The sequence below is a fragment of the Protomyctophum bolini genome, assembly GCF_963924005.1.
Source record: "Protomyctophum bolini genome assembly, chromosome: 14".
NCBI classification, from domain to species: domain Eukaryota; kingdom Metazoa; phylum Chordata; class Actinopteri; order Myctophiformes; family Myctophidae; genus Protomyctophum; species Protomyctophum bolini.
In genome coordinates this window covers 8,853,828-8,868,214 of record NC_137875.1, presented here as the reverse complement: position 1 = coordinate 8,868,214, position 14,387 = coordinate 8,853,828, and the positions used below count along the sequence as shown (strand labels likewise).

The 14,387-nt window shown below is 42.8% G+C and overlaps 1 protein-coding gene across 1 annotated transcript; it reads left to right on the top strand.

The window, feature by feature from the left end:
- Positions 1 to 5,744: 5,744 nt before the first annotated feature.
- LOC308328365 (uncharacterized protein) lies at positions 5,745 to 13,809 on the top strand (the record flags this gene model as incomplete). The annotated part of the gene is made up of 5 exons (XM_080782141.1): positions 5,745 to 5,818; positions 8,935 to 9,076; positions 10,430 to 10,606; positions 12,117 to 12,253; positions 13,804 to 13,809. Exons 2-5 carry the CDS (start codon positions 8,968 to 8,970, stop codon positions 13,807 to 13,809), a joined length of 429 nt encoding a protein of 142 aa, XP_080638267.1. The 5' UTR covers positions 5,745 to 5,818; positions 8,935 to 8,967.
- Between the last annotated feature and the right edge of the window lie 578 nt (positions 13,810 to 14,387).

Below are 14,387 nucleotides of genomic sequence, written 5' to 3'. Positions count from 1 at the left end.
CAATTAATTTAGTATAAATATGCCTCCAGTTCGGCTGAACTGGAATTCCAGCGGAACTGAAACGCCTGATTGATGGAGTGCTGTAGGTTCTCATGAAGGTTTATGTTCTCAGTCTGTAAAAAAGGTTCCCACAGTCCTTCCTTGAGATCCAGTTTGATCATGGTTATCCTCATGGTTATCCTCATTGTTCTCAGTCGACACCTTCATTTCATCAACTAGTCCCACTTTCTCCTTGTTTCTTTTCTGTTCGTTGATGAGGCTCGGTTATGGTAGTGGTGGTTGTAGTTGTAGCTGCAGGTGCTCATCGTTCTCAGCCAAGTTTGCAGAATATTTTTGTGGGTGGAGACCCTTTTCTGGATGTCAGTGATCTCTTCCTGGATGGAATTGATCTCTTCATCGAAGCCAGTGCTCCCCTCCTGGAAGGCTGGGTACTCCTTGAGGACGCTGTTCTCTATCTGTATGGCGTTCTTCCCCCTGATGGCAGTGAAGTCTTCGCGGGGGGCGGTGTTCTCTTCCCAGATGGCAGAGTTTTCTTCCTTGAGAGCAGTGTTCCCTTCTCTGAGAGCAGTGTTCCTTTGTTTGAGAGTGGCGTTCTCTTCGCTGAGAGTGGTATTTTCTTCCTCGAGGGCGTTGTTCGCTTCCTTGAGAGCCTTGTTGACTTCCTCGAAGGTGGCACTCTCATCGTCGAGGCCGGAGCTCTCTTCCTCAAGGCTCGCGCTCTCTTTCTTGAGGCCCATGTTCTCTTCCTTGAGGACCGCGTTCTCTTCTGTGAGGGCAATGTTGTCTTTCTTGAGGGCCACATTTTCTTCTTTGAGGGCGATGCTCTCTTCCTTGAAGGCGGTATTGTCTTCCTTGAGGGAATTGTTCTCTTCCTTGAGGGCCGTATTGTCTTCTTTGAGGGCGATTCTCTCTTTGTTAAGGGCCTTGGTTTCTTCTGTTAGGCTGATGTTCTCTTCTTTGATGGATTTGTTCTCTTCTTTGAGGGCCATGTTCTCTCCGTTGATGGATGTGTTCTCATTTTTGAGGGAAGTATTGTCTTCTTTGAGGGCGATGCTCTCTTTCTGAAGGGCATTGGTCTCTTCTGTTAGGCTGATGTTCTCTTCTTTGATGGATTTGTTCTCTGTTTTCAGGGCTGTGTTCTCTTCTTTTATAGATTTATTCTCTTCTTTGAGGGCTGTGTTCTCTCCGTTGATGGATGTGTTCTCTTTTTTGAGGGCTGTGTTCATTTTTTTTAGGGCCGTGTTCTCTCCGTCAATCGATTTGTTGTCTTCCTTGAAGGCGGTGTTCTCTTCTCTTATAGCCTTGTTCTCTTTGTTTAGAGCTGCGTTATCATCCTTTAGGGCTATGTTCTCTTCCTTGAGAGCAGTGTTCTCTTCCTCGAGAGCAGTGCTCTCTTCCTTCAGCGTGTCGTTCTCTTCCGTGAGAGCTGTGTTATCTCCCTTCAGAGTCGTGTTCTCTTCCTTTAGAGCCGTGCTCCCTTCCTTCAGCGCCATGTTCTCTCCCTCAAGAGTGGCGTTCCCTTCCTTTAGATCTGCGTTCTCTTCCTTGAGAACTGTGTTCTCCTCTCTGAAGGAGGTGTTGTGTTCCGCAAGTGCTGTGTTCTCTTCCACAATGGCGGCGCTGTCTTCCGCGAGGGCGGCGTTGTCAACCCTGAGCGTGTTGTTGTCTTCCTTGAGGGGGGTGTTCTCCTCCACGACCCCAGTGTTCTGCTGCTTGAGGGCTTCGTTCTCTTCATTGAGGGTGTTGTGCTTCTCCCTGAGGGCTTTGTTCTCTACCTTGAGGCCGGTGTTGTCTACGTTGAGGGTGGTGGTCTCTAGCTTGAGGGTGGTGTTTTCGTTCTTGATGGCAGCTACCACACGTGACCACTTGCTATTGATGGAGGTGTTCTCTTCCGCGAGAGCGGCATTGTCATCCCGGAGGGTGTTGTTATCTTTCTTGAGGGCGGTGTTCTCCTTCACGACGCCAGTGTTCTGCTGCTTGAGGCTTTTGTTCTCTTCATTGAGGGTGGTGTGCTCTTCCCTGAGGGTTTTGTTCTCTACCTTGGGAGCGGTGTTGTCTTGGTCGAGGGTGGTGGTCTCTTGCTTGAGGGTGGTGTTTTCATTCTTGAGGGCAGCGACCACCTGTGACGACTTGCTTTCGAGGGACTTGTTCTCTTTCTTCAGGTCTTCGTTCTCCTCCTTGAGAGCGGTGTTGTCTACGTTGAGGGTGGTGGTCTCTTGCTTGAGGGCGGTGTTTTTGTTCTTGAGGGCAGTAGCTACCTGTAACCACTTGCTTTCGAGGGAGTTCTCTTTCTTCAGGTCTTCGTTCTCTTCCTTGACAGCGGGGTTTTCTACGTTGAGGGTGGTGGTCTCTTGCTTGAGGGCGGTGTTTTCGTTCTTGAGGGCAGCGACTACCTGTGACCACTTGCTTTCGAGGGAGTTGTTCTCTTTCTTCAGGTCTTCGTTCTCTTCCTTGACAGCGGTGTTGTCTACGTTGAGGTTGGTGGTCTCTTGCTTGAGGGCGGTGTTTTCGTTCTTGAGGGCAGCGACCACCTGTGACCACTTGCTTTCGAGGGAGGCGTTCTCTTTCTTCAGGGCTTCGTTCTCTTGCTTGAGTGCAGTGATCACTTGAGAGTTATCCGTTGTGCTCCCTTCCTTCCTCGCTTCCTCCATCTCTTTCACCGTTTTCTCTCTTAAATTTCAATTTCAGACAGAATTCAAGCTCTCAAAAGGGGTTTGAATAGGATATGATTCACGTGTCATAAATATGTCCGATGACTTACGTCACAGGCTGACCACATCAGGCCTCATCGCCACACCATTCCCATGGGGATCCTGAGATCCACATGATTTTATACCTCTGCTGTTTATAACTTTATTATACTACACCATAACCGTTGATTTTCGCTAGAAGATATTGGCCCCCAAGGGATTTATTTTTGCGGCCATTTCTGTAGCCTGTCTGTTTTGTCTTGTGCTTTGTCAAATTAAAGTACCCATCTCTACCTTTGTGTCCATACTATAGTATATAGAGCGTCCCCATTCATTTTTTTCATAGACATTTCAAAGAGTACACCTTTAAAGCCGCAAACAAAGCCAACTCAGATCGTGACAAATCAGCAAAAAAGCAAACACAATATTTTGGGCCCAACAAATAATTACAAAGAAGAAAAACAACAACAACACAAGTGTTTGTGTTGTGTTTTTTTCTTCTTTCAAGTTATTTGTTCGGCCTAAAATATTTATAATAGTTTGTTGTCATGATTTTTCACGATCTGAGTTGGTTTTGTTCAAGGCTTACAGATCTTTAAATAAATACTTTTTGAAATGTCTGTCGTCATCATGAAAGGGGGCGGGACTACGACGCTCTAGAGATATCTGATCCAAATGTTGTACTTTTACTCCATTATACATTTGATTTATTTCAAAACATTTACATATGAGTTACTTTATAGATTTTGATTATTATTACAAAACGTACAAAGTCTTATAGAGGGCTTACATGCAGTCAGCCATTTGACAGTAGCCAAACTACAAGCTCATGGCCATATAATGGCATGCCCATATGGTCATATCGGTTTGATCAGTGCAGCTCAGTCTGGACAACCGGATCTCCATATAATGCCTATGTACTATATGGGCTTGTATGTTTATGTCTGAGTCATAATGACGTGGTAGGCCGGTCGGCCCGCCAGCCCTCCCAGTAGCCATCTACGAAATTATATATTGTGAATTTACACGTTATTTTCAATACTCCCTCTTAATCTCTAATGTATACTTGGGAAAACAAATGTGTATTAGAAACATTTGTACCTTGGCTGTGGGTCAACGTCGCTGTCGGGAGGAAACCAATTCACAGACTGGACTGCTACCATATTATAATATACCATTACACTATATCTTAACATTCTTATACTATACAACTATTATCTAACATTGTTATAACTTATATTATGTTCTCTTACACTGTTACATTTGTCATTCTTGTATTATAATGGGTGGACCAAAGGAGAAGTTCCCATTATTGTTTTTTAGGAATAGGCTATTTTAAAACAGGCCATAGGAACAACTGAACTGTATCTTAAACTGCCTACAGAACAGGTTCCAAGCCATGCAATAACTCCAACAACCAGTGGAAGAGCACTGGAACAGCCTGAACAACAGATGGAAGGAGACCTGTCTAGAAGTGGTGGGGAAAATGAAAACAAACCACAAACCCTGGTTGTCAACAGAAACACTGAAAAGAGTAGAAGAGAGGAGGGCAAAAAAGGACATACGAGGGTGGAAACGATTCATCAATGGCCTATGTTTTCCGAAAGGAATATGCCCCTCTATGATAGATAGGGCTTCCATATGATATCTATTTTGTATAGGCCTACTGCACAACAAACATGAGACTTTACTTTACTTAGACTAAAACTGAAGAAAGTCTAAAGCACCAATCAGGCAGATAGATGAAGAGGCGCAGGCAGGCAGGCAATGTTGTTTCGGAGTATCATGTTTATTTTCGGAAATAAATGCAACAACCATGGCCCCGCCATTCGATGGCCTTCGGAGACTAACACACAATAGTACATTTCAATAGGCTCTTTATACAGTACAGGACAGAGACAACTATGTAGCTAAGGGTGAGCTCAGATTCCCAACCCCCCTAAAGTTTATACCAATAAGTGGTCAAACATCTCCATATAAGTATAGGGTCACAAAGGAAGCTATAGGTCCCCTGGCCATGCTGCTAAATCTATATATTTATTATTTACCATGTAATGCCAGCTGTGTTGGTCAAGTAGCTAGTATTATTCTCTCCTTTAGGGAGACAACAGCTACATTTTATATTTATGCCATATTAATGAATTGTGGTACCATCCAAAAGGTCATGATGAAATATTAAAGAAGACTACCTCAAGTTGCCATGTTTTGCTGTACTTCAATATATTTTGATATATCATATGAATGGAATATTTTATAGGTCTGTGTTTAGTGATTGTATCATGACAAAAGGGATGTTTAGAGTTCTAGGTCTAGGGTTAAACAAATATGGACAAATGAAAATGCAGGAGGGGAAATGGGTTTCCTCTGGCAGTGGTGGAAAAACCTACTCCAGAAACAACACTGATGATGTGTCCAAGTTTGTTCATCTGTAGATAGATGTATTGTTAACTGTCAAATCCATGATGGGCATTGTGTTGCACAATTAGTCTGGGAGCCTCGTTGCGTCTGCAGCTATTCTGTAAAGGTTATTGGGGTCACCTCAAGAGGGAATTCAAGAGGGTGTCCGCCCACAGTGATCCCTCAACATGCATTTGAAAATAGCAGATCTACAAGCTCACAACACGATGTGATCTTGTAAATCTGTATTTTCAACAATGGCTAATGTTGGCAAAAAACAACAAAATCGCATAATATGTTTTGTAATCCTAATCTAAATCTGAAAAGTAACTCGTTTTAAAATAATTATTGGACTGAAAAGTGCAATACTTGACTCTGAAATGTAGTGAAGTGGAGTAGCTGCAGCACGTAGTAGGCCTATAAAGAATATTTTTTTAATAAGCCTAATCATGAAATGTAGGCAAAACTGTACTTAAAACCAGTGCTTAGAGGGAATTGGATCTGTCTTTTATCTGATCCACACTCCGGAGCAGAAGGTGGCGGTAATCAACACCTCACACAATCAGCACGAACAAGCTGAATGCCAACTGTCAAGACAAGACGGAGGCTGCTCTTATTTTGAAGAGAGAGTCCACCGGAAGGCTGGCTCCAAAAGAACAGCACAGCAGCAGTTGTGCAGCTGTGCTAGCTCTCTGCAATGTGAAGTCCCTCGCTGCTATTTCTCTGCTAAAGTAAGTACAAGTACACTAGGCATACCATATTCTGAATTACCAAAAAGAGGACACGTGCATGTGCACTTGTCAAAAAAGTTTGGCTCCTAAATTTGATCAAATATGCTCTATATTAGTTATGTATTTATTTAAAGCAGTGGCTCTCAAAGGTGTGATCCAGGGACCCTCATGGTTCCTTGAGGGGGCTGATCTACATCCACACGTGAGCTTGTAAATCGGCTAGTTGAACTATTCAAAAATGTTTTTGTTTCAAAATAGGGCCTTCAATATCTAAAGATGGGGTATCGTGGACGTCAGCAAGGGCATGCTGTCACAACGGGTTCCTAACGCCAAATAAAATGGCTTCAGATTGTAAACAAGCTGTCAAGATGAGTTAGTTAGTTATGTATTTTTAAGTGGTGCAACCACTTCTACATCCAGCTTTGTCCGTGTACATACCTGTGTGTGTACCTGTGTCCGTGAGCCTGAGTAGTTACTTCTACATCCAGCTTTGTCCGTGTACATACCTGTGTGTGTACCTGTGTCCGTGAGCCTGAGTAGTTACTTATTTATACCAGAAGGGGGCGCCAGAAACAGAGAGAGGGGTAGTGCTGTGTCTCTAATGAGAGAGAGAGAGAGAGAGAGGGGGGGGGGGGGGGGGAATTGCACCACTTGGTTCACACAGGTGTGATTTTTTTTTATAGCATTGGCTCTCAAAGGTGTGATCCAGGGACCCTCATGGTTCCTTGAGGGGGTTCCAAATGGACCCATTATAGGTCTGTAACTCTGAGAGTGTATGACCTGAACTGACCATTGCAGGTCATATTTGTTACACCACAAATAAGTAAGTCCACTATGCCAAGTGACTCTTCTCAATATTTTACAATGAACAATCGAATCCAAATCGCTGGTGCTTGGATAGTTTTCACTTTTCAGTGGCCAGTGTACACACACACACTGCACACACAGTCACACACACACCTCAAAGTTGCATTTTGTCTGTTTAATAATAGCCTAGGGCTGGAGAGAGATTGAGTCATAAAACGCCAAACGGGGTTATCAGGGGTTATCAGGGTTTGTGTGTGGGGGAATTGAGGTGAATGGTGCACCTACTGCACCATTCATGTGATCTAGTCACATGACCAACAGGAAGTACAAATGCATTGTTCCTCCTAGTAGAGACTAGAGCCATTTTGACTCTGCTGCAGGACCTGGTGTTTCCTTCTCACAGAGTGAAGCATGGTAGGCCAAAGCTGTTTGTTGCTAATGGCATTTGTTTGGTAGAGCACATGTCACGTTTGGCCATTGTTTTAGCACTTTAGTCTGTATCACTATTGTTTTATTTTACCTTATTTAAATGTATTTATTTGTTCCATGATTGTCGAGATATATATGGATGTGCGAGAAATATTATCAGAAGTGGTGTGAAATGTATAAGGGGTCAAATGATTGATCAACTGGGTTTCACAACTGAGAACTGAAAAGGGTCTCTCACCACGCATTCCATGGATGCAGCCACCAGATGATGGGGGTTGTGAGCTTCTTATCAGTACCAATCAGTGCTGTGAGAGAGCATTTATGACCTATTCAGAGGAAAGGTCTCAACTGATTACAGGACACATCTAAAATAGGAGCCATGACTTGGTTCTTTAATTCTTTTCATGGATGATGTGTTCTAGTAACCCATTATATACTGGGTTGGTAAAAGCCTAGATAATAAATATATGTAATGGTTTAAACAGTTAATCTAGCCAGTTGATCTAGAGATAAGCAGCAGCTCACATGACAGGAAGTGATGAGAGCTGTTGCACAAGCTGTCTCCGGCAGGCAGGATGGCCAGTGGCTTTTCATTGGCTGAAACAAGGCAGTGAAATGCTGTCCTTGCTTATGATTGGTTCGCGAAGGCAACTCTCTGCTTTAAGTACTGTTTGGCCAAGTGTTGAAATTAGATTCACCAGAGGTAACAGGAGCGAGCAGAAGGCCAGCGGTAACTATAAAATGATACGATCTGTGCATTATTCATAACTATGTATTAATGTGAAATATGATTTAGATTGTAACCAAATGTATTGTGTTTCTTTTCTCCAATTAATAATCTTGATTTGGTAGATTTAAAACCACACACATACACTGCCACATACCTGGCACACTTATTATTTCTCAACTGATTCTGACAGGACATTAGGTCTACTTGCCAGGATAAAACAAAATCTACCTTGATCCAAGATGGCCCTATTGATAACCTATTATACGGCAATTTTATTATGCTTTAAGTAGCATGTGACGTGTCAAACTAGGGGGTTTTCATGATTCTGAATCCATTCCAAGCATTAGTTTTGCGTGAAACAGTCTTTTGCAATGGATTTGCATTGAAACCATAGGCATTTTAAGCTCCCCGCAGCTCCATCGTGGACGCAATCTTGAAAACGATGCCTTTCAAGTTGTTCATTTTACGTATGTTATTTAGCACACCCACTAGTAACATAATAAATGCAATCTCTTCTATCAATTATTTTGGTTTTCAACCATACCATGTCTGATATTTGGGTTTGTGTAAACAGACCACCAGGGGGTGCTCCCAATACATTTGCACAGCTTTTTGAAATCATTATAACCATACCTAACCATGCCAAAATTAAAAAACTATTCACCAAAAGCAGAATCTTTCCAAGTGCGCCCCCAGCTAACAGATTTATATAACAATGTCAACAGCATGTCAAAATCACACCTCAGAATACATTATACACAATGAACATGTAACGGAGTACAGAATGTGAGATGTTTTATACAATAGCAGTTCTGATAGTGATATGCACTGGCTTTTCAGATGTCATATCAAAGAGCTATTACATGTATGTCCTGACTCCTGAACTGATCATTGCAGCTACCTCATCATTCATCCAACCAACACTGTGTGTGTTATTGGTGGGACGGGTACAAAACAGTTACACAGGCTTTACATCCAATGTGCATTGGTTTATTTTTACATTGTGTGAACCACAGCCGATCAAAGTCACAATGCGTCACAGAGTGTAAGCTTGTAAATCTGCTATTTTTCAGTGCACAGCTATGTTTAAATAATGTATGGTTGCTGAATGATTACTAAACATTATTTTCTATTGGTGATTTCCACACAGGACCACAGGAGTAGATCTACTCCATCAAGAAAGATGGCCTCCAAAAGATATTTAGCATGGTCAGAGGAACAGCCAGAGGTGGACCAGAGGCATGGACCATTTGATGCAACGCTGCAACCTCTAGTAAAGTTGTACAGGATGGGTATGTACTGTTTTATTTACAGGTAGTTAAACATTTGCTCCTTTTTTAAGTATGTATATCAGCATAACTTAAAGCTTCTCTCCGTAACTTTCAAACACGGTTCTCCTGCACAAGTGCTTTGCCACTGAGCTAATACAGTCCATCTGCTTTGCGCAGAAATTGCATTTTGACCTTCAGGCAGTATCACTTGTCGGCCAGTCATGTTAAAACATTTGATGCTTTAGACGAGTATACTTTTGATGAATTGAACAATGTGGACCCTGTTGTAAACAAGTGTAATGCTTAATTGGGTCGTCCACTCACAGTTAACAGTCTCTGTATTGAGTTTGTGCTTAAAATGTACTGTAATTCTACAAACTGTTTACTTTGGGTACGGTACCAAAAATAATATGAAACAGGAAGTGAGTTATTTACTAAATTGAAAATGGCCACCTAAAGCATGTGATACAAAAGAAAACTGATGGTTAATCCTTTAACTAAAGTGCTTAGGCAGGAATCAGCTGTTTACATGTTTTCATGGAGGAAGAGGATCACATTCACCGTGGGTGAGTTCAACCTAGGCTAACTGCACGAGTTAAGGTGTGTTGTTTTGGACAGACTTTTATTGCAAAGTCTTTTTAAGGCATTTACCAATGCACTAGATTTTACTTTGTGTGCTCTGTGCACACATACTGTAGCAGCCTACATTATACGATGGCCATTGTACTTTATTTGTAGGCCTTTAATGGCACTGTTCCACTGAGCCTGCTGCCTACCACACACAGTCCGGTCCCGTGAGCTCCGATGATGTGGGGCTGGCTCCTGCTCTGCAGCCGCGTCTGTGCTGCTGCTGCCGATGTCTCGCCTCACTCCCGTGTAGCTCCGGGTTATGGTCGGTCACCCAAACGACAAATTGCAGACCGTCTGCCATATGATCCACTCCACGCCAAACACACAAGCCCTGTACGTGCGTGTCCCCTGTCTCCCCGACCCCCGTGGGTTCGACTTGCTTCCCAACAGTCGTAGCCTTTAAACAGAGCCGATGCCCGCGAGTGAATACACATTCTGTTGATAGTTTCGAACCCCTGGTTGGTTACCCCTGGGTTACATTGTAATCTTTGTTCTCTGAGCGAAGAGGTCCCCCACAGGGTTTTGAGTGGTTAAGTATGTCCAGTAGTACATTTTTCAAATTTGCTATTGCAATAGAAACATTATTAATCCTCCAAAAGCAAATGAACATTTGAGACGCAAGACATTTCCGGGTAATGTTGGAGGACAGAGTGCAGAGGAGGCCACGTGGCAGAAATGAAGGTATTGGATTGGGCTATTGAGTTGCTCTCTCCTGATGTTCTCCCTCCTCTCTCTTCCTTCTAGACCTCTCACTCCTTCCTGTGTGTACAGAGGTTTCATCTGAACAGCAGGAGAGGAACCCCAGTCTGGTACAGGAGGAACCAGAACCTCCACAGGTTAAAGAGGAACCGGAGGAGCCAGTTCAAAGACCAGAAGATGGTGATGGGTCAACATTGGCATTACTAGATGGGACACACTCGGGTAAAAAAAAAAAATCACTTCATTAGTACTAATGTAAAAACATTGGTGATGTGTTATGTGGACCTTCATAAGATAAACAACACATGTAATAGGCTAAACTTCGTTAGGATGTCATTGTGCCTTGCGGAGGCATTTTTACTTGTATTGTAAGTTTTGCGTTAGTAAAGTTAGTAAAATATTTCCATTTTGCCATGAGCTTCAACAAGATTAAAACGGATAGGCATTAATAAGCTTTGAGCTTCAGCCTATGCCTTTTCGATCAACCAAAAAATGTTCGATGTAATGTCAATTGCAGACCTGCCAACCTGCACGCATTTTGTGTATGAACCATGCAATTCTAGGTGTCGTACGCAGGTATGAACTGTGCAATAACTACGCAATTTCAGGGGATGCAGGGTGAAATTAGCCCCCAACTGCTTCTGCCAGAAATATGACATTCGGCTCGTAGTGAACTCTTGCAGCCTGATTGAATGCATAGCTCTGCATGAGCTCATAAGCTCAGCTCAACACTGTGTCTCATAGTGCCTGTTTTTGCTTTGGTGTAAAACTGTCGTGAAGGGAACGTGCACAGATGAACTACAAGCCCACAGCGCATTGCATGAGCGAAGCATTGTAGGCTTGCAGATCGGCGGGGTTATCTCAGCTCGCTCTGTGCTTGCCTGTGTCTGTGTGCGAGTCTGTGTGTCAGTGTGACAAGAAGCAGTCAGAGGAGCTAGGCTAGGCAGCTAGCTCCTCTCTGCTTCAGTGCTTCTACGGACGGACAATGTAAATATTACATAAAAACCTTCGCTGTTGTCATAATCAAGTGAATTTTATGGGGGGAATTTTTTAAGGGAGATAGTGTCTGACTGAGAGGAGTCAGTCAGTACTCCAGTCTTCCTCCGCGCTAAATCAATGGTGAGAGAGAGAGCGGTGTCGGGTGTCTGTGACATGCGCGCGGCCGAGTGTGCACAACACACAGACACAACATAGATTTCTGTGTATGTGCAGTGTAGTGAGAGTGCATGCCGTAATGTAATATGTGAAATGAATACATCATAAATGTACTGTATGGTCTATCTTATCAACAATGAGCAGCCTATGTGAATAGTTATACAGACTAGGCTATATAATACACACTCAATGAAGTAAATTAATTAATTCACATGCATGGTCTATCAATAGCCTATGTGAATGAATATACAGACTAGGCTTTTTTCAGCACGCGCAAGTATTCATGGCAATATCCCAAGGTTGGCAGGTCTGCAATTGTAATGATTTGTTGATGATTCTGTATGTTACGAGGCCGCATTCACAGCTAAACACATGTAAACGTCCTGGTATGGGACACACCTTGAAAATTGCAGGATAATGAATCAACTCCATGTCCCATAAATAGGAGCTCATTGAAGGAAGTTTATGTTAGAAGATAGATAGATGGATGAATTATTTCACTAGACATTATTGCACAACCAATATATTAGAAAACACAATGAGTTTTTCTCTACTGATGTTACCTCTCTTCTCCTAGATTTCCATCTCCTCCCTGTATGGAAGGAGGAGGTTTCCCCTGAACAGCAGGAGAGTAGCCCCAGTCTGGTCCAGGTAAAACTAGAACCTCTGCAAATTAAAGATGAACAGCAGGAGAGTAGCCCCGGTCTGGTTCAGGTGAAACTAGAACCTCTGCATATTAAAGATGAACAGCAGGAGAGTAGCCCCGGTCTGGTTCAGGTGAAACTAGAACCTCTGCATATTAAAGAAGAACCGCAGGAGAAGATGCTCAGTCTAGTTCAAGAGTATCCAGAGCTTCCACAGATTAAACAGGAACAACAGGAGAATAGACTCTGTCTGATCCAGGAGGAACCAGAACCACCACAAATTAAAGCAACACAGGAGAAGCTACTTCAAGGACCAGAGGAGGGTGATGGGTCAATGTTGACATCAGTGGCAATGAAAATTGAAGATGAAAACAGAAAGACACCTCTAGCCAGCACCTCAACTCGACACATGAAGACACAATCTAGTGTAGAGCACAGTGGAACATCACAACCAACTAGTGGTGACCAGCTCCTGTCTTCACACAGTTCTGAATCTGACACTGATGACAGTGATTACTGGGAGGAGACAAGAAAAGATCAGTCCGGTTTAAACACACTGAAATCAAACAAGACACAACATGTGGAAGGACAGATTGGAAGATTGACTTTGAGCAACAAGTTGCCCCAGGACCTGAAACTTTCATCCATGAAGAGTCACAAAAGGAAGAACAACTATAGTTGTACAGAGTGCGGTGCAGTCTGTGCTTGCATGAGTAATCTGAAAAAACACATGAGGATTCATACAGGTGAAAAACCCTTTATGTGTACAGTTTGTGAAAAAGGATTTACTGTTAAAGGTGGTTTGAAGTGTCACATGAGGGTTCATACAGGTGAAAAACCCTTTGTGTGTACAGTTTGTGAACAAAGATTTACTGATAAAGGATCTATGAAGAGGCACATGATGACTCATACAGGTGAAAAACCCTTCACTTGCACTGTTTGTGAACAAAGATTCAGAACAGCTCCACAAATTCAGGCACACATGTTTACTCATACAGGTGAAAAACCATTTAGTTGTACAGATTGTGAAAAAAGATTCAGAAAAACTCATCATCTGAAGATACACATGAGGACTCATACAGGTGAAAAACCATTTGCTTGTACAGTTTGTGAAAAAGCATTCAGTCGAACCGATCGTCTGGAGTCACACATGAGGTACCATACAGGAAGTAAAAAACCATTTCCTTGTACAGTTTGCGAGAAAAGATTCACTCGAAAATTAACTCTGGAGGCACACATGAGGACTCATCATACAGGCGGTAAAAAACGATTTCCTTGTTTAGTTTGTGAACAAAGATTCGATCAAATTTCAGATCTGAAGGAACACATGAGAATTCATACAGTTGAGAAACCATTTGCTTGTATAGTTTGTGACAAAAGATTAACTTCTTCTTCATATCTGAAGGTACACATGAGAACTCATAAAGGTGAGAAAACTAGGGCTGGGGCTCGATTAAAAAAGATCTAATTAGATTTGAATTCGCAATTTGTAACTAATTAATCTAAATTAATCATATTTTAATCGGATGTCATTATTTGACCTTTTAACTATGAGTCACTCACAATCCACATACATAGGGAAAGCCCCATGCATATTGTGCCCAGTTCTCATGACATCAGGGATGATAGTAAATCAGGGATCATATCGTAAATGCGACCTGCTATCGCAATTAAGCCCATATATGGAGATCCCTGATGTTATAAATGATAGTGGATATATGTCAGAACCCGTTCTGACTTTCGAAATGTTGATCCTTCCCCATCCATCCATCCTTCCTTCCTCTTTGATCTCTCCCTTTTGACTGTCCATTTAAACTCTAGATGGGCCTGCCTGAAAGTTATTTGTGCAGCCGTGCCCGGCAGCCGGCAAAAACTAGAGCTCTCAACAGGCCTGAAAATAAGGCCCAGCCCTACCTGGGCCCTCATCAAACCCTGTACACTCAAGACACGCTCCAAACATGGCCAGTGCACACGACCTCGCCTTCAGGCTTCTTACTGGTATGAATACTTAAATGTGCTTTACATGGGGGGGCATGAGAAAACGAATAAAACCGTTATTAGGGGGGGACGGGGGGGGGACGAAGGAATAAAAACAGTGGAATGAGCTATCTGGGAAGTGTTTTGGGAGTGCATTTCAAAGGGTTGGGGCAGCAATGGAAACCCTGACCATTAGAAAACCTCTCTCAGTTGCTTCAGAGGACATA